Source organism: Euwallacea similis, chromosome 35 (genome assembly GCF_039881205.1).
Source record: "Euwallacea similis isolate ESF13 chromosome 35, ESF131.1, whole genome shotgun sequence".
NCBI lineage: Eukaryota > Metazoa > Arthropoda > Insecta > Coleoptera > Curculionidae > Euwallacea > Euwallacea similis.
The window spans coordinates 300,949-319,122 of NC_089643.1; the positions used below are offsets into that span (position 1 = coordinate 300,949).

Consider the following 18,174-nt stretch of genomic DNA (forward strand, 5'->3'; position numbering starts at 1 on the left):
ATATCACTTTACTCTCTCATAATATAACCCTAATCAATCGATACCCCTGCATTCTCTCATAACATGTCCGAGTAAACAGACCTAGAAACCCCATTTTGCAGTTTAATTGAATAGAAGACAATGCTTTCTGCGAAAAACCGCTTCAGTTTAAAAGTTTTAGAAGTTCCGCAAATGTAGGTAGAATGAATATAAAGTAAGTAAAGAAATTACAAAACGCAAATTTGAAAACAAATCTGCTTTGCGGTTATTCCATTAATTGCAACTGATTATTACAGATAAATAATGAAATTAAACATAAATAGCCACAAAATAAAGCAGATAATTGAAGAAATTATGCAGAAAAGGAGATTTGATTAGCACTGAGTCACATTTCAAAACCAAATCACATTTTTTACTTAATTTACTTAATTATGTACTTTATTTTATAACTATTTATGTCCAATTTCATTCTCCATCTGTCTATACTTGCAAATTTTCACTTTATAATTTTATTACTTGTGTCATTTATTGTACCTATTTCTGCGTAAATGCTAAAAATTTGAAACTTAACCCATTTTGCAGTAATCACCTTGCTAAAGCTTTGGTACTAAACGTCCTTAGAGAAGCTTTGGACAAATTGGCGATTTTGAAATACATAAATGGTTGGTCTGAGGATGACCAAACAATCGTCGAGTATCAAACAATCGAAGAGCAATGCAATACTATCAAGAATGACGATGTAATTCCTCCCATGTCCAAGGATAATGTTGATTTGCTGGATTTCCGCAGAGATTGTTCGTTTATCGAATCAACAATTCAGAAAACTTATGACGAGATTGCTAGTAAAGGTACTTATGGAATTCTTGCAGCTTTAAGTGACATTTTTACGAGGCTTCAAGGCGAGGAAGCGCAACTACTTAAAGAAACCCACGATAAGGAGTTAAAATACATAAATTTGCACAACTGCTATTATGAGGAGAGAGATGTATATAGGAAACAAATTCATGAAGCAATGGTACAAATTGGTAACTTGAAAGACGAAATTGAGGATTTCATGCAAGAGGCTGATATTAAAAGCAATTATTTGGAGAAGTGGATGAAATCGAAAAGTGAAACGAACTGCTATGAATTGAGAGGTAAAGAGAGGATGATCAGTGAGGTTATTATGGACAAGAAACAGGAATTTGTCAAGGAGGATAGAGCTCATTTGGAGGTTGCCAATATTTACAATGAGACTGACTTGGTATTGGATATAACTTTCCATCTATTATGGGGAAATTTACTGATAATAAATTAATAGGAGTTACAAAAGGAGATTAAGAAGTGGAAATACAGATATGAAAGTGATTCTGCAACCTTAAGTAAGAAAATTCTAAATTTAAGGGAAGCAATCGCGGCTCAGAATAAAAAGACGACGGACATGCTCAAGAAGGTCAGTTTTAAAATGCTTGATTTTTTTTTTATTTCTAAGTTTTTATAGTTCAAAATGAGAAATGATGAGATAGAAGCTTATGAAATCCATAAAGAGGAGCAAGAGAAGAAAAGGGTGGAAAGGGAGAAAAAGGATAGAGCGGCCACTAAAATTCAAGCCTGGTGGAGGGGAGTTATGGTAAGGAAAGGTTTTGGAAGGTATAAGAAAAAGGAAAAAAAAAAGAATAAAAAGAAGGTAGAAGAAAAGAAACGGAAGGTTTGAATCACTATGTACCGGAAATAATATTTTTTCGAGGGTAAACTAAATTAAATAAAGCTGAATAACTTTAACAAATGCAATTTTATTGCCTTAGACATATATTATACAGATTCCTAAACACATTTTTACATCAATTTCCCCTCCAGATCCATCGAATATCGATGCAGTAACTCAAGAAAGCCCTAAAACCGTGTAAAAAGTTAAGTAATTAGTTCAAATAAGTACCACAATGACAATCTGACTAGAAACTACTCAAAAAGTCGATTTCTACTTATTATTAGCGCTCTTTTCTGTGACGAAAATGGCCCATATACTTAACCGAAGAATAATTATCCTATTATTTGCAGCTTAAAAAAATCCCCAAGACCCCCGAAAAACGTAAACTATTAGAGGATATGCTATTAGAAGTCTTTTCTTAGTAAAACGTCATAATTTAGTCGAGCATTTTACGAATCATGTAGTTCAAAATACCGCCATGTTTGTAGAATAGTAGATCAACCTCAGTGTCGAATCGCAAGATCACTTCGAACTTTTTGCTACTATTGACAGTTATCTGTAAGAAAAATAATACAAATTAGTGAAAAATTAGTTTTGTAAAAAGCCGAAAAAATTAAATTATTCCGAAGATGAAACGGATGACTCTGCACTTGACTTACCTATTATTAGTTGGCATTGGTAAGAAACCGCTAATTACAGAAAGAGATTCATGAACAGTAAAAATGTTTAACTAAAGTTATAATTTTCTACGTCCATTGTTTTCGATTAGTCGATGCTAGCCGCCACTTTGAAAAATAGTCGAAGATATAGATATCACATTATCTATGATAGATAATTGAATATCAAAGCGTTGAAAAATCGATTTGCTCTGAGATAAAAAATAGTGCTGGTTTTGTATAAATGCCACCACTAAATGAAATAGATGGACTATATCTTAAGACTTGTTCCAAAAAAGACGTAAACTGATTCCAAATCGCCAGAAACAGTCGGAAATATGCGCAGTATATCTATCGGGCATATATTCCTGAGTACTTTTGACGATCCAAAATTGTTTTTTTACTATTGGAAAATAAACTATTACAACTTTATTTTAATTCCTCACCTGTATATGTTGACCAGGTTTGAGATCACTGGGTAAGTTAATATCGTAAGTCTCTTTCCCTGTAAGTCCCAAATTATCCGCATTCTGTCCCGGCAAAAACTGTAAAGGAACCAACCCCATTCCCACCAAATTCGATCGATGGATGCGTTCAAATGATTCAGCAATAACGGCTTTAATTCCCTACATGCAACACAAAATGAAAAGATTTTACTACAATTTTACGTAACCACTTACCAAAAGGAAAGGGCCTTTAGCGGCCCAATCCCTACTAGATCCCGATCCATAGTCCTTTCCTGCAAGAATTATCAAGGGCGTTTGTTGATGTATGTACCGCTGGGCGCAGTCGAAGACGTCCATCTTCAATAAAGCAAGGAAAGTTATTTATAGTGTTTATTAATGTTGTAAGGAGACATACATCCTCATTTGTTGGCAGATAAACGGTTTTTGGTCCAGGTTTGGTCATGAATTTGTTCACCAGACGGATATTAGCGAAAGTTCCGCGAGCCATGACAGCATCGTTGCCACGTCTGGAGCCGTAGGAATTGAACTCTTTGGGAGTAAGTCCATTGGAAGAAAGATATCTAAATTGAAAATCAAGATTAGTAAAATATAAAATAATTTTTGAATAATATATACTATAACTTTGAGTAACGTTGCCGTATATTTGTTCTTAACTCTACAAAAAATTCTTTATACAGAGAAATCACTCACCTGGCTGCAGGGCTCGTCCTGCCAATAGACCCCGCAGGACTTATATGATCTGTAGTTACTGAATCGCCCAAATTCAACAATACCTTGGCACCTGTGATGGCTTTAGTTCTGGGTAGTTCTTTGGACATGCCATTAAAGTATGGCGGTTTCTTTATATACGTGGACTCGTCCGACCATGGATAAAGGTGACCTTAATTTCCCTGTCAGTCAATTGTAAACGTTAACAAAAAAATAATTCACCTGCAGGAGCGTTTAAGGTTTGCCACTTGTCAGATCCAGTCTCGATGCGGGAGTAAACCTCCTTAAACATGGCTGGAATTACATGTCGTTGCTCCACCTTCTGAATCTCAGAGCGGGTAGGCCAAATTTCTTTTAGATAAATGTTACTGCCATCTACTCTTTTGCCTGAAATATCAGTTATCAGTCAAATAAAGAAACCAATGAGACATTGGAGGATATCAAATGTGTGAACAATAATTATCTAATAAACTCAAATAAATCGATTCTTCGAAAAGTAGCAAATAAGTAGTGTAGAAGTAACAATTGGTTAGCTTCTTCATTAGCTGTAACAAGTACAATAAAATCTAGAAATCTGGATGGCTTCCATTAAAGAAAGTTCTCATCCACTTCTTAAAATATTGATGGATTTTTTGGAGAAAAATTCTAAAAGTTACTCCACAGGTAAGTTCGAATTGGGTGAAACCAAAAAAATTGTACTTCATGATTGTCTGAACTCAAAACCTTCAAAACAAGTACGTATTTCAGTTTAGTTCAAGTTAGGTACTAGGTAAAAAAACATTCAGAAATGGGAAATCCCGCGTTATGATTATGCTGGACATGGAGAACGCTTTCAACATTGCCAACTGGCGAGAATTATATAATCGCATGTCTCGCCGAGTGGCGAAGAAATTATAATAGGGATCAGGTTTTCTATAGGAATTCGCGGTTACAGACATCAATATCCAACACAACACACACAACAAACAATCCAAGACATCAATATGGATCAATATCAAATCCAGACAAGCATAGAGGGTCGCGCCACGGAAACTATGCTGGCTATCAAGAAAAAATACCCAATACGCGGCTGATGAGAGAAAACAGCATTATTAAGACACGCGGATCTATCAAGTACTTTGGCATCTTGAAAGAAAAATATGCAAAAATCATGGACCATGTTAAAAGAATCAGTTCGAAAGCCCAGAAATGGCAAACCGCTAACACAAATCATGGCGACCACTGGGAGAATTAGGCCAAGTCAAAGGAGACTTTTGGTCAGCTCAATCCCAACGATAATATTATACGAGGCCCCAATGTGGGAAAGAGCACTAGTACACAAGAAGTACAGATATATGCTTAATACCATAAATAGAAGATTCGCTTTGGCAATCACTACAGTATATTTGATAACTGGAAGTGATTGCACAACTCCCCCCGTTGATTCTCGCTGTGAAGGAGGGCACTCAGCTCTATGAGAAAGGAACAGAATATATGTCGGGAGTAAGCTCAGAGTTTTTTCAGAAAAATAAAGATGGGGCAGTTACGATGGAGCATCACAAAGACTTCGAGATATAGAAAAGTGGACAAAAAAAATAGGCGAACTAGACTATTTGTCGAGTCTAATTCAAGAATCTCAAAGTATCTGACCATCAGAAGCCCAAGTTGGATATCCTTAGGTTTACCTGGTGAGAAAACAATTCACAAATTCACGAAATGTCAACAGGGTGTTTGAATAAAGCTAGATTATTCTTCTTGTTTAGTAACGTTGTTCACAAACCGCACCAGGCAATGCGAAGGTAATACATATAAAGTTTAATTTTAAAACAATGTTACTTGGTGATTGCTTCTAGATTTCATTAGCGTAAGCTTTCTTTTATTTTTTTTACGCATGTCCAGCCTCAAGGAAGTATCAAGCACACACTTAAAAGACTGATAGAAATATGATTTTGAGGCCCTAATTTAAAAATAAATCCTGCATTCAATTAAAGACTGATTTTTTCGGAATTTCTATAGCATGAAAATTTATAAAGCGCCTAAAATTCTAAAAGGAAACTTTTTAACAAGAAAACACCCCTTATTTTTCAAATTTTCTAATGATTCAAAAAAATTAGGAAAAAAATTGGTTAATTTCTCTATTTTGAATAATTTTTGAGACCAGTAACTGAACAAAACATTTTTTATATTACTCTTTTTTACCTGTAATTTTATATTTATGACTAGACCATCCAGTACTCTGTTGTGAATCTGCATCTTACAGGCCAATAAGAATTAAATAAGCGACTCGTTTTGCCAAATTTCTAGTGATTTTGTGTTTTTTAGATACGCAAGTTCGAATAAAAACTCGTTTAAAATGATTATACAGTGAAGACTTAAAGTAAATTATATGGCAAAGGGAGATAAAGGCGGAGTATCATTTCAAAAGGAAGAAGTACATGTTTAAGCTTCATCAAGTTAGCTTAATTAAATTATGGTTGTTTACGTTTTATATAATTTTTTTATACTGACCTAAAGGTTCAGTCTCAAAATCAATATCCACTCTCCCGGCAATGGCGTAAGCGATCACCAGGAGTGGACTGGCCAGATAATTCGCCCTGGTATTTGGGTGGATCCTGCCCTCGAAATTCCTGTTCCCTGACAACACCCCGCAACAAACCAAGTCATTCTGCTCAATGGCATTCACGATATTCTCATCCAATCCACCACTGTTTCCTATACAGGTCATGCAGCCGTAGCCCACAATGTTGAACCCTAATTGCTCTAAGGGTGGAATTACTCCTGATTCTTGGAGATAGTAGGTGACAACACCGGAACCTGGAGAGAGGCTCGTTTTCACGTAAGGGGCCACCTCAATTGAGAGAAAAGGAGTTATTTTATAATGTGGAAAACTAAACGATTGAAAAGAAAGAAATTATATGTGAACGAATCTAAAAATACGAAACGAAGAGACAATCTTAAACAAAATGAAAATAGAGAATAAGTTTTATGGTTCTCAATAGAATTAAAGAAATATCGGGAAAATATCTGAATTTGGAGCCCTCTAACTTCGTTATTAAATATACAAATGTAAGTAGGGCATCAAAACGAAGCCCCTCTATTCTGCTTTAAGTACCTACTGTATGCCTATAGGGAGATGTCTCATCGGAAAGGATTACAGGAGCGCAAAGGTAAAAGATAACTTTTTATCTCTCTATATTGGGGCTTTTTGGCTCAATCGAAGGGCGTTAGAGTTAACGTTAAATTTTGGGGGTTTTAGAGGTAGTTCCTTATATTTACCGTTAAGCCAGCTTCGACGGCATTTTTGGCCAACAAACCAGCTCCCAACATGACACTGGGATTGCTAGTGTTGGTACAAGAAGTGATTGCTGCTATGATAACGCTGCCATGTCCAATGGAATACTGTTTCCCATCGTACATGAACTTAGCTCTTGTGCCCAGTTTTGCCTCTGGAATGCCGAAACCCTTGAAGCCAACCTGTAAGCACATTATATGTTGCATTTCACTCATCTCTTGGTATTTCCTATCAATTAACCCGTATAATTCCAAATTTAATAGAAACTACATAAAGAAATGTTGCTTTTAACTTTTAGAAAAGAAAATTCAATGGAACCCATTATCAAAGCTTCTTTGCATTTGGTTATGTACCTGGTCTAATGGTCCGACTTAGTCAATAGCCATTAACTGAAGGATTACAGTAATTATACATAATTGGGCAGTTAAAGGGCTTAGAAATGGCATTTTAAGTACCTCTTTCATAATAGTAAAATTTTAAGATTTATTGCCGCATTTAAAAGAATATTTTTCTAATGATTTGCAAACAAAACAACACTCTAATGGACATTCTTTCGCTGGAATCACGTGATAATGCTAGGTCTTGATTCTTTATTGTGATACGCAAATTTCATAGAAAAACATATCTTTATTTTTATCTCGCTGCAAGTGTTATCTATGTTAGAGTTCAAAGAGTATCGTAAAAGAGCAATAATAGTTATTTGTTTCACAAGGCAAAAAAGTTATAAATTTATTTATAACTTTTTGGAAGGTTTTCTTAGCTGCTTCTTAGAAATTTTTGGAAAACTCAAGCTCAATTCTTCTTTAGGTTTTTTAAATGTTTCAAAGTTTTTCTGAACCATTGGAATGATTTAAATAAAACCATTACACATTACTGGTTGTTCTCTTTTCTATGTCACGCAGGACGTTTATACCTTTGTACATTTTCGTTAAATGGATTTTCAAATTATTTAAACTGTGACGTGTTGTTTTTTACTTAAATCTAGTTGTTTGCAACCTTTATTGACTCTGGGCATCTCGTTTCAACGTTAGAAGTCTTGAAAATACAGTATGATAAACCTACATTAGTAACCCCTTATCTTCGAGACTAAAAGACATTCCAACCTCGTTTGTGCAGGCTTATACCGCCAACTGATATAATTACTTTGAGTTATTTTGTAACATTTCAAGGAAATGCATTTTTAAATACACTCAACTTCGCGAAAATAAATATGAAAAGTGGCCCCCTATCTTAGAAACTAAAAGAGTATTATAATCCGATTTTTGTATACTTATAGAGGTCCCCAGAGCTACTTATTTGAGATGTGTTGGGGAACCCGGCACCTGAAAGAGACGTTATAATCCGATTTATGTAAGCCTGTAGAGCTCAAAGAGGCGATTAGTTTAAGTATTTTTTTCGCACTCACAATTTCAAAAACGCCAAAAAGTAGAAACTTTGTGGGTACAATTTTTAAATTTTTCAGAAGCTCTTTTACAGTCTAATCGACTGATATATTTGGATGCTGTATTGAATCTAGATACCTCAATTAAGTTCTTGAAATAATGCATTTGGAAAAATACATTTGTTCCGGTTATTTTAGAATCGAGTCAGAATCTCAAAAACTAAAATATTTTTGCCTGATTCTGGGGGTCTACAGTGTTTATAAGACTTCCAAGAGATGTCCGAAATCGGTGCTTGAAGTTTAAAAAAACGCACTGATAATTACACCATTTTAGAAAATTGCCCTATTTTCCTCTTAAAACCATTGCTTCTATTCTCTCATTCAAATACATTACTAATACATAAACATAAACACCCAAATTCCATTTATGAATCTCCAACCTCGCCAAAAAAACACAAATAGAACCAATAAAAAATACAATCCTAACCATTCTTAAATTCGAGCGAAGGGCATTTACGAAAATCCAAGAACCCTGATAGCAATTTTATTGTCGCCAGGTACCTCATGCAAATCGATATTGGCAGTTTGCACGTAGGTACCTTTCTCGGCTTTTCATTGGCGACTCAAACCCGAACTCTCCCTACCACCCGTCGAAGGGTTGAGCGAATAAATTCGAGATATTCGCACAGCCAGTCTAATTCTAGTTCGGGTTCTTGAACGACAAATTTCGAAAACTTTTGCTATTGCACTTGAAGGTAAGCATGTTTGTTTATTGAATTTTAATATTGTTGTGGTTCCTTCCTGTAAAGCACCAGACTAGCTTCATGGTTTTTTTATACTCATAAAGCTTAGATTAGTGCTCTATCGGTGGGAAACCTTTCTGCATTTTGAATCTTTATTATTGAGTCATCGAAGTTCGACCATTATTGAAGATCGTTAATACGGGGGTACACTTGGAAAACAGTGCATTTGAAATCCTGTCACCGGGTAATACCCCCGTTATAACGACCTTTTTCTGCAAGCAGGATAATTTTACAATTTCTATGACGTTATAAGGAACTACAATTTGCTGACTCTGCCTTGACGTCACAAATTCTAGTGCCTTGTAACAGCATAAAAATAACCTTCAGACTCCAATAACCACCACTTTACAGCCCTCATAAACTGCTTTTTCCCTCCGGCACCAATCTTAGCTTTTACGATTACTGAAACCTTGTAAAGCTTAGGTCGGTGCACATAGGGCGAAACCAATCGGCACCCTCTCAAGCCTCCAAAACAATTAAAACGTAAGCAATTAAGGAACTATTGAAGTGATATATCAATTGAACTATATCACAGCTCTAGTTGCTTTGTATTGTTTACGATACACTTCATCCTGAAGGAAGCCTGCAGATGCATCAAGGAGTATGGGAAAAGTGCACTATAATCGCTCTTTGGTTCTCTGGCTTATGATCGCCTTGGTAATTCATAAAGCTAGATTTTCAAGGAATAAATGTAGTCGCCATGTCTTCAGATGGACTCTGATTTTTGATATATTGTTCCTCGCCAGTTATAACCGGTCCGGTGCTGTTGATAACAATTCACCACCGGGCGTGATTATGGCTACACGATGAACAAAGTTTTTACCAGAACTAATTTTTTGGTAGTGTTGATATAGTGTTAATTTTTTAGAAAGTGTAAAATTTACGAAAATAGAAGAACAATAATTGTATGTTCAAGACTAAGTTTTATTTCATGTGAAGTTCAAGCATGTTTTTAATACATTGAGCGCCTCTGCAGAGACTGATGTTTATTTCAGGTTTAATTCATAAAGCCAGAACGGACACCGGTGCCTGTTAAAATTTTGTTGTACCAGGCAGCAGGAACTTAAACTGTAAGAGTAAAACACGTTGGAGTGTCTGCCATGGCTTAGTCAAATATAACTGTCGTTTATCCTTTGCACGACTTTATGTGTGCTCGACTGAAAGTATCTGCTTAAGGTGTCTGCAGTGGCCTCTCAAACTTGATATTTACGTCTGTCAACATTGTCTGCTCTGGCTCTCTAATTGAAAGATACAGGCAGGAATATAATTCCTATAACTACAAATGAGCCATCCAATCAGAATAACTTTTTTTGTAAACCTGAATTTATTTCAGAAATTCAAGTTTCCGTAGAAATAGCAAATCCGTGGAAGTGGTGCCTTTTAAGAAAAATTTCTTAAAAAACACCATTTTCACGGAATTAGTACTTTTACAGAGCTTTATTGGCAATCTTATTTACAACCACTGTGCCAATCCCATGAATTATACTCAGTGCCACTTATCCCACATTATATTGCCATCCTTGTCTATTAGTTTAGCCGAAAACAAAAGTTATGACATTAATGCTACCCCCCTACAAAAAAACTTTGACTGCAGTAGAGACGTATGTTATATCTCCTATCTCTGTTTACGAAATTATGTCGTAAAAAACGTTGTTGTTAAACTACGCGAAATGTAATATTAAATTTAAACCATAGGTTGATAGAAATAGTGGTGGTAAATGAGATAGACAAAATTACCAATTTTTTATTCATTTTTAAAGTTTGATATCTAAAGTAATCACTTCAGACTGCGTCTACTAATAATTTTTCTAAGTATCAATAATCCTTCCATTAAAGCTTCAATTTTGAAAAAAATTCAGTTGGACGAAGGCAAATTTGTGTCAAAGGTCCAGATCAGAAATTCTTAAAATTTTTCCCATCATTAATTCAACCTCATATCTCAAGTAGGTGAGGTGCAGTATTGCGTATAGTATGAAATATGTATATACGGAGATTCATGGAATTTTTTTCTACCACAGAACTTAATTACATACGTTAAATTCAATCATTTTTATATCCGTGAGCAATTTCATTATTTTCCATAAAAAGATATGTTTTCTTCGATAGTTCTTAAGACAATGACGACCTAAAGTTTACATCAAATTTCAGTCTAGAATATTCTTAAATTAATTTTCATTCCATATTGATTTGCTTTTTGCATTACTGAAGCTAAATGAGAAACAATAAATTTCAAATCTCTAAGCATTAATGCTTTCATCAATTTGCGACAAAGAATTTTAAACAGTGGTTTTTTATGTTAACTTATTACAAAATATTGTGATAGTTAAGTGTCTAACAAATTCGTCCATTCATTGTCTCAATTTTGAGCGGTTCGAAGTGGCCTTTGAATTTAAAAATTAGACTTTCATTATTAAGCATGTTTGAAACAAAAATGACTATGCATCTGTTATGTTAATGGCACAATTTTGAGATGACAAATCAAGACAAGATGACAATCTCAAGTAAAGCTGATCAATTCCGAACGTTTTACATTATTTTTCCATTCTTTCCAAATAATTTTTTACTACTCATTGGATCTCAAATAGAGTTCAAATAAAGTTGTCACATTTCTGTAACTTTTTTACAATTAGACAGATCCTTTATTAAAATACAATCCTAATTTGAGTTAATACATTTATTGCTTGTCTGGAACTTCTTTAGTAAAAAAACAGCAATGCTATTGCATTGCCCTTCTACATGTATAAGAAAACATTAATGAAAAATAAACAGAAACCTACCTTGTTGGTCAAACAGGTCAGAAAATCGCTCTTCATATCTGATACCGACACCCTATCATTAGGCCTCTTGGGACCGCTCACAGATGACACCACAGTTCCCAAATCCAGACCGACATTTTGGCTAAACACCAAGCCATCATCCCCTTCAGAATAATTCCTCAACTGTTTAGTGGCTTTTAAGTAGGCTTCTATAAGTAGCACTTGCTCCTCTGACCGATCTTTTGTCAAACAAATACGTCTTTATTCATCAATTCTCTCTTTAGATCCGTTATACTAACTTGTTTGTCTCAAATACGCCAGAGACATTTCATCAACTGGGAAAAACCCGACAGTGGCTCCATATTCAGGACACATATTTGAGATTGTAGCTCTATCTGCTATAGACAGAGCTGCAACCCCTGGTCCGTAAAATTCAACGAATTTTCCCACAACTCCCAATTGCCTTAAGTGCTGGAAAATTTAAAAAAAACACTTGATATCGAATTTTTTTGATAAAATTTAAGTTGTTTTAGCATATACGTTGCTTCATTTGTTTACTTCAACCAACTGACTATAACTTACTTTGGTTATAGTAAGTACTAAGTCTGTTGATGTAACATATTGTCCTAAAGTCCCATGTAGCCTATACCCAACTACCTGCGGTAGCAGCATTGCAATGGACTGTCCCAACATGACAGCCTCGGCCTCAATTCCCCCCACTCCCCAACCCAAAACCCCCAAACCGTTGATCATTGTAGTGTGAGAATCTGTGCCCACCTGCAAAGACAATTTTCATTCTTAATAAAATGACAATGTTAAGTAACATTTTGCACACACACAACACATGCAAATAACAACAAAACTTAAATAGTGTTTAAGATTATTTCATTTAGGCTTTGAAATTCCTTCATTAGGATATTCAAAAACATTAAAAAAGATATGTTGCAATAAGTTGAAATGTCCATGTAAAACAAATCAGACAACAGCAATTTTGTTACAAGAATGATAGTAATGAAGTTAACTTCCTAATTTTGTGGTACCAAAACAGAACCCAATCTGTCAATAACTCATGTATATGAAGGTCATCATGGATAGGTGTTATACATCAATAAATCATTGAGATTACATGATATGTCAATAGGCTTTGCCTCATCAGGTTCTGCCACAGCAACACAGAATTAATCAGTAACAATGATTAAAAGGAACGAATCTGCCGTGAAATTGATAAAATGGCCTTTAGCCATTGGCACTGCTTGCAAGAATGTTACTCCATCCTTTTAACAAAAACATTTTATTTTTTTAGAAACTAGTTTTATCTTAATCATAAGATGCATGACATAGAAAACATAACTGATAACCCAGCTATCAGCATCACACAAGCTCCTGTTTATAAATATGTTTTCATATTTTCAAGTATATTACGTAGTAGGAAATACTTAGTGGTAGTAAATGGCACCTACCAAAGTATCAGGATACAATACTGGCGTATCCTTCCCAGTGAACACCACTCGGGCCAAATACTCTAAATTCACTTGATGTACTATCCCACTCCCAGGGGGTACAATCAGCATATTATCAAATGCTTTGGCGCCCCATTTCAAGAACATAAATCTCTCTTTATTTCTATCAAATTCCAAGTCTTGGTTCTTTTGCAAAGCATCCTCACTAAATCCCAAAAGTTTAATTTACCGCCTCTTAGCTTACTTATTATCCTACTCACGATCGAACAAAATCTACTTGAATTGAATGGTCAATAACCAAATCTGCTGGGCAGACAGGGTTGATTTTCTGAGGATCCCCTCCAAGGTCTTTAACAGCATCTCTCATTACTGCAAAATCTACCACTGCAGGCACCCCAGTAAAATCCTATTAAAAAATGTATGTTTGATTTATTTTAATGAGAATCATAAGTTGTACCTGTAAGATAACTCTGGCAGGCTTGAAGGGCACTTCAATACCCTCCTCAGAAGCCTGATTAATCTCCCAATTGTAAATATTCTGAACATCTTGCTCAGTTATTGAGAAATTGTCACAATTCCTGACTGCAGACTCAAGCAGGATTCTGATGGAATAAGGGAGATGATCTAGAAAGTTACAAGTTTATTTAAGAGCAATTGGAAGTTTTATGTTTGAGCTTACTATATTTCTCTCCTAAAGCTGATATGTCATAGTAGCTGTATTCTTTACCACCTATACTCAAGGTTTTTAAGTACTTGTTACATGGATTATCCCCTATAACAACACAAAAGTTTATCATAAAATGTGTAGATGTTTATTAAAACAAATAAGAAACACATAACCACAGGAAAATTTATTAATTTACTAATAATTCCTACACTCAAGATGAGAATTATTCGTGGAAATCACCATTTGAGGTCACAGTTTAATAAGCTACATTAGAAATACCTACTTGGTTAAATCTCATTTGTAAGAGGCCTACTTTAAGCTTTTCAGAAGTGAAGTAGGTCTATTGTACTTGACACAACATAAGAAGCTGTATTCCGTGAAGCTTTCTTACAAATCACTATAAATATATAAACTGACCAGTATATTTGAACTGGTTTAATTTTTTTATTTATGTTAGGGTGAATTTATAAACCCAGTTAGCAAAGCCATAAAGAATAACTGAAAAACTTTATGAACTGAAACTTCTTCAAATACAGTTAGTTTTCTTTGGCTAACCATCCAAAATTGAGTTGTTGCATTTGTAGATTACAACCAGTGCAGCATAAAACAGAGCTTAAATTTGTGAAAATTACTAATAGTGGAACTCTGAAAGTTTTGTTTGCCAAATTCAAGAGTCTATAGACTCAAGTACACTGGAATATGGTCAATAGGCTCATCAGTAAGTGCTTACACTAATCACCTTAAACTTTTTTGCGTTGTTTACTTGCAAAAGTTAACATGCCTTGTCACGTTTCAGAATCATAAATCCAGGCTCAATACGTATATTATTCACAAAAGAATCTAATTATCATGGTTATTAAGCATCTGGTAAATTAATAATCAATTTAAAACGAAGGATACCCAAGTACTTACCAGCCATGGTGCACCAAATTGAAGTCACGTAGCTCCAGAATTTTCTTCTTGCAAGTTGATTAAGGCACCCGACCGTCGTACAACACTCTCGAGGTGACCCACGGTCGGTTACTAAACAATATTACTGGAAATTATCTTTATTAATTAGGTTTTTACACGAAAGTTTGAGATAAAGTTAATCAGGTTCCTTTCACCCGAAAGGCAATAAAGAAATGTAAATAACTTGACCTCATGTGTCAGTGTCTGTGTCAATTTTAAGTTGTTCTTGATCGAAAGAAGGTCGATTTAGTTTATCCTTGTTTTTGTTGTAGAGGTAGACAAGGAGGAATGCACGATCGGGGTCAGTAAATATTCGCAAATATATAAATTACAATCACTGATTTAACTGGCAACCACACATACCCGCCATAAGGCAAATTCAATTTATTTGTGAATGTATATTCAAATAATTGATAATAATTATTAACAAAAATCTTCTGCTACATTGAAAATATATTAAGAAACTTATTGTTAAATATTTAAGCATTTTTACGTGCCAAAAGATTCAATATTGTTCAGAGTTATTGGTCCACTATAGGTCCACAAATCTTGGAGAACTGACTTGGCCATCAATTAATTTAATTTCGATCTGAAATTGATTTAAAATTATTCGTGTAATTTGTGTATAATGTTGTGTTTTTGTTATAAACTAGGGACTTTAATTAGGCAAAACCATTATACAAATATCCGTAAATACAATGGAACTCGGCTGTAACGAACGCTCTGTTATAACGAACGAACAGAAGTCCCGTCGAAATACCTATGAAGCTAATGTATTTTTATTTAGTTATAACAGACTCGGATATAACTAACACTCGGTTATAACATACCATATTTATTATTTTTTGGAGCTTTGAGCTTGGTTATAACGAACCGTCAGGGGGTACTGCTGTGAGCAAGCTGCCTCAAAGCTCGCTCACAGCAGCATCATTGTTGAACGCAATAAAACAAGAATTATAATATAAATTAATTAGAAGTATAAAATACCGAGTAATCATTGTGTATAATTAATTTATATATGATGAGGTTTAGTTTAGACCCTTAACCACTCACTCTTCAAGTGTACCCAGTTAGCGTCAGTCGTTTCTTAAATTCATAGCTGTTTATGCTTTGGTTGGGAAGAAACAGAATTGTATTTAAGCTAATGAGTCAAAAACTAGCACATTTCTGATTTTGAGAAAATAAACTTAAATGAATATGATATGATTCATGAATACATGGAATTTGCCGAATTTCCCAAGTTTCGAGTGGTGAAGAGAAAGTTGACAAGAATGATAAAGGTTTAATCTCCACAACTCAAGAGGTCCTTAATGCTTTGAAGATCGTAACAAATTTTTAAATGCGACCGATTTTTTACAAAAGAAAATAACTCAAGAGATATTGAAAAACCGCAATATGCAAAGTCAAATTACGGACTTTCTTTCCACCTAAACTTTAATTTTATTCAAGATTTTTGTTGTTGTTTTTTTCATTTAACATATACCTATTTACTACAACGAAAAAATTTATAATTTGGCATTTGGTCAAGACAGAAATTTTGAATCAACCAGTTTTTTTCCTCAGTCGCCTGAAACGAACCTCCGCATATAACGAACCACGGGCCAAGTCCTTTGAAGGTTCGTTATAGTTGAGTTCTACTATATTTCTGTTATCGCTGTTGCAGAAGATAACTGAATTTAAAAAAAATGAAATCGTAACTTAGTAAGCAACTGCATATACTCGACATGAATGCCCATCACATTCAACTGCTGTAATATTCATATCTAATTAATTAATATTTATTAATGACCATTTTTCGGTAAAAATTAAATTATTAAACGTATTATAAAATGGTTTCACGTTGAGCATTTTTAATTTACTAAAAAATTAATCAAGAAGAAGGTATTTTCAATCAGAATCAGTGTAGAATTGCAACCATTCGTTTTTTATTTTGTAGATCTGCATATCTTGAAAAACCTATTTTACTTCTACTTCTAATCATAAAATTATTATTCTAAAGAGTGGAAAGATATTTCATCAATTAGCCAATTCACGTAAATTAAAATTTAGCCTTTTTAGAAAATAACTTAAGAAAATATATGTAAATTGTATTCACCATATTGTCAAAATGATGTTAATAAAATCATTTTTGTAAAATGAATTAAGTGTACAGTATTACATTAATGTAGGTTTTTCTAAAGTTGTCTAGGGTTTATTGATATTAACGGATACACTTATGACTTTGCTTGCGGATAATAGTGCTGGTGAGCCACGCGAAAGAAAGAGAGCCTTCCAGATTCGGGGCGCTCTTAAGTACTAAACTAGGTTAATTAACACAGTGTCGTACCCTGGCTAGAAAGCAATTACCAACTTATGACACCACCTGAGTCGTTACCGTGGTACTGATAACACTTTGTCGGTACATCTACAGAGATGCCGACAAAGCGCGACCGCGCTTCTCATCCGCGCCGACAAAGGGCGGCCATCCTTTCCCACAAGTACCGACAAAGGGTGGTTAGACGTTAATCATAAAATAGCAAAATCGCGTGAAGATAACGATTGCGAAACCCTCTTAATTGACGAAAATACTTCTAACCAGGTTGCGACATACATAGGCGTCCTACAGGGGCAACATCAGCCCCCTCACAACTCTTCCATCTTAAATTAATAGACCTAACCTAATTAACAGCATTGGCACTACCATTATTTACAACTCAAAGACTTCCGATTGTGCCTCGACTTTATAGTAAAACTGGAGAAGTTCACATATGTACAAAAGGGTTAGATCTACTTGACCTAAGAATCCCACATTAATGATACGCCATCGGCACAATGAACATATAAATATAGCTTTACATAACGAATCGCACATTTTCTATACCTCCTTATTACCCCTACGCAAAAAAATTAATGGCCTTTTATTTAATTACAGTCCTATTATACCATTCGCCCTAAACATTTCTATTATCGCAGGACCCACGATTGTTTACTCAAGCAAGTGCCAATTTCAATTATTGCACACTAGCATACTTGCCTAATTTGAAGTAGTACTACTACTTAAGAATAATGTGGCAAACACAAAATCCTTTCCACTTCGACCTATTAACACTTTTATTGGGCAACGATGGGCGTGTTTGCTGCTATGTAAGTACGAACTGTAAGTTAGGCCAAAAAGACTGAGGCATTAATAACCGTCAATAAATTCCAATTTAATGACTTTGTATGAAGAAGTGTCGGTGGTGGGTAGAACCTGCTTAAAATCGTACACAAACATCCCATATATCATCGACTTTTACCATTGATGCAACGAGATGAAAAAAGCGAAATTTGCCGGCTTAAGGCTTGTACGCGTACATTTTACTTGTATGTGTACGACAAGCCTTTCATTTTCATAACAATGTTGCCATTT

General features: G+C 34.7%; 2 protein-coding genes across 2 annotated transcripts; one reads left to right on the forward strand and one right to left on the reverse strand.

Annotated features, from left to right (window-relative positions):
• Nucleotides 1–69: 69 nt before the first annotated feature.
• Nucleotides 70–1,822, forward strand: LOC136418431 (dynein regulatory complex protein 9-like). Its single transcript, XM_066404501.1, has 4 exons — nucleotides 70–193; nucleotides 562–1,222; nucleotides 1,280–1,411; nucleotides 1,460–1,822. Exons 1-4 carry the CDS (start codon nucleotides 183–185, stop codon nucleotides 1,670–1,672), a joined length of 1,017 nt encoding a protein of 338 aa, XP_066260598.1. The 5' UTR covers nucleotides 70–182; the 3' UTR covers nucleotides 1,673–1,822.
• On the reverse strand, nucleotides 1,732–14,963 carry LOC136418416 (cytoplasmic aconitate hydratase-like). The gene is made up of 16 exons (XM_066404477.1): nucleotides 14,748–14,963; nucleotides 13,848–13,940; nucleotides 13,626–13,792; nucleotides 13,429–13,574; nucleotides 13,169–13,373; nucleotides 12,291–12,485; nucleotides 12,008–12,179; nucleotides 11,730–11,947; nucleotides 6,753–6,950; nucleotides 5,985–6,324; nucleotides 3,720–3,884; nucleotides 3,480–3,669; nucleotides 3,184–3,349; nucleotides 3,003–3,125; nucleotides 2,769–2,948; nucleotides 1,732–2,222 (listed from the first exon to the last, which is right to left on the reverse strand). The coding sequence occupies exons 1-16, from the start codon at nucleotides 14,752–14,754 to the stop codon at nucleotides 2,103–2,105; spliced, it is 2,685 nt and encodes an 894-aa protein (XP_066260574.1). The 5' UTR covers nucleotides 14,755–14,963; the 3' UTR covers nucleotides 1,732–2,102.
• Between the last annotated feature and the right edge of the window lie 3,211 nt (nucleotides 14,964–18,174).

Coding starts and splice junctions, on each gene's coding strand:
- LOC136418431 (XM_066404501.1), top strand. Junction 1,223..1,279: donor TTTACAATGAGACTGACTTG/GTATTGGATATA, acceptor ATAAATTAATAG/GAGTTACAAAAGGAGATTAA. Junction 1,412..1,459: donor CGACGGACATGCTCAAGAAG/GTCAGTTTTAAA, acceptor AAGTTTTTATAG/TTCAAAATGAGAAATGATGA.
- LOC136418416 (XM_066404477.1), bottom strand. Junction 12,486..13,168: donor TATTGTATCCTGATACTTTG/GTAGGTGCCATT, acceptor TTGTCTTTGCAG/GTGGGCACAGATTCTCACAC. Junction 3,126..3,183: donor ATCTGCCAACAAATGAGGAT/GTATGTCTCCTT, acceptor GCTTTATTGAAG/ATGGACGTCTTCGACTGCGC.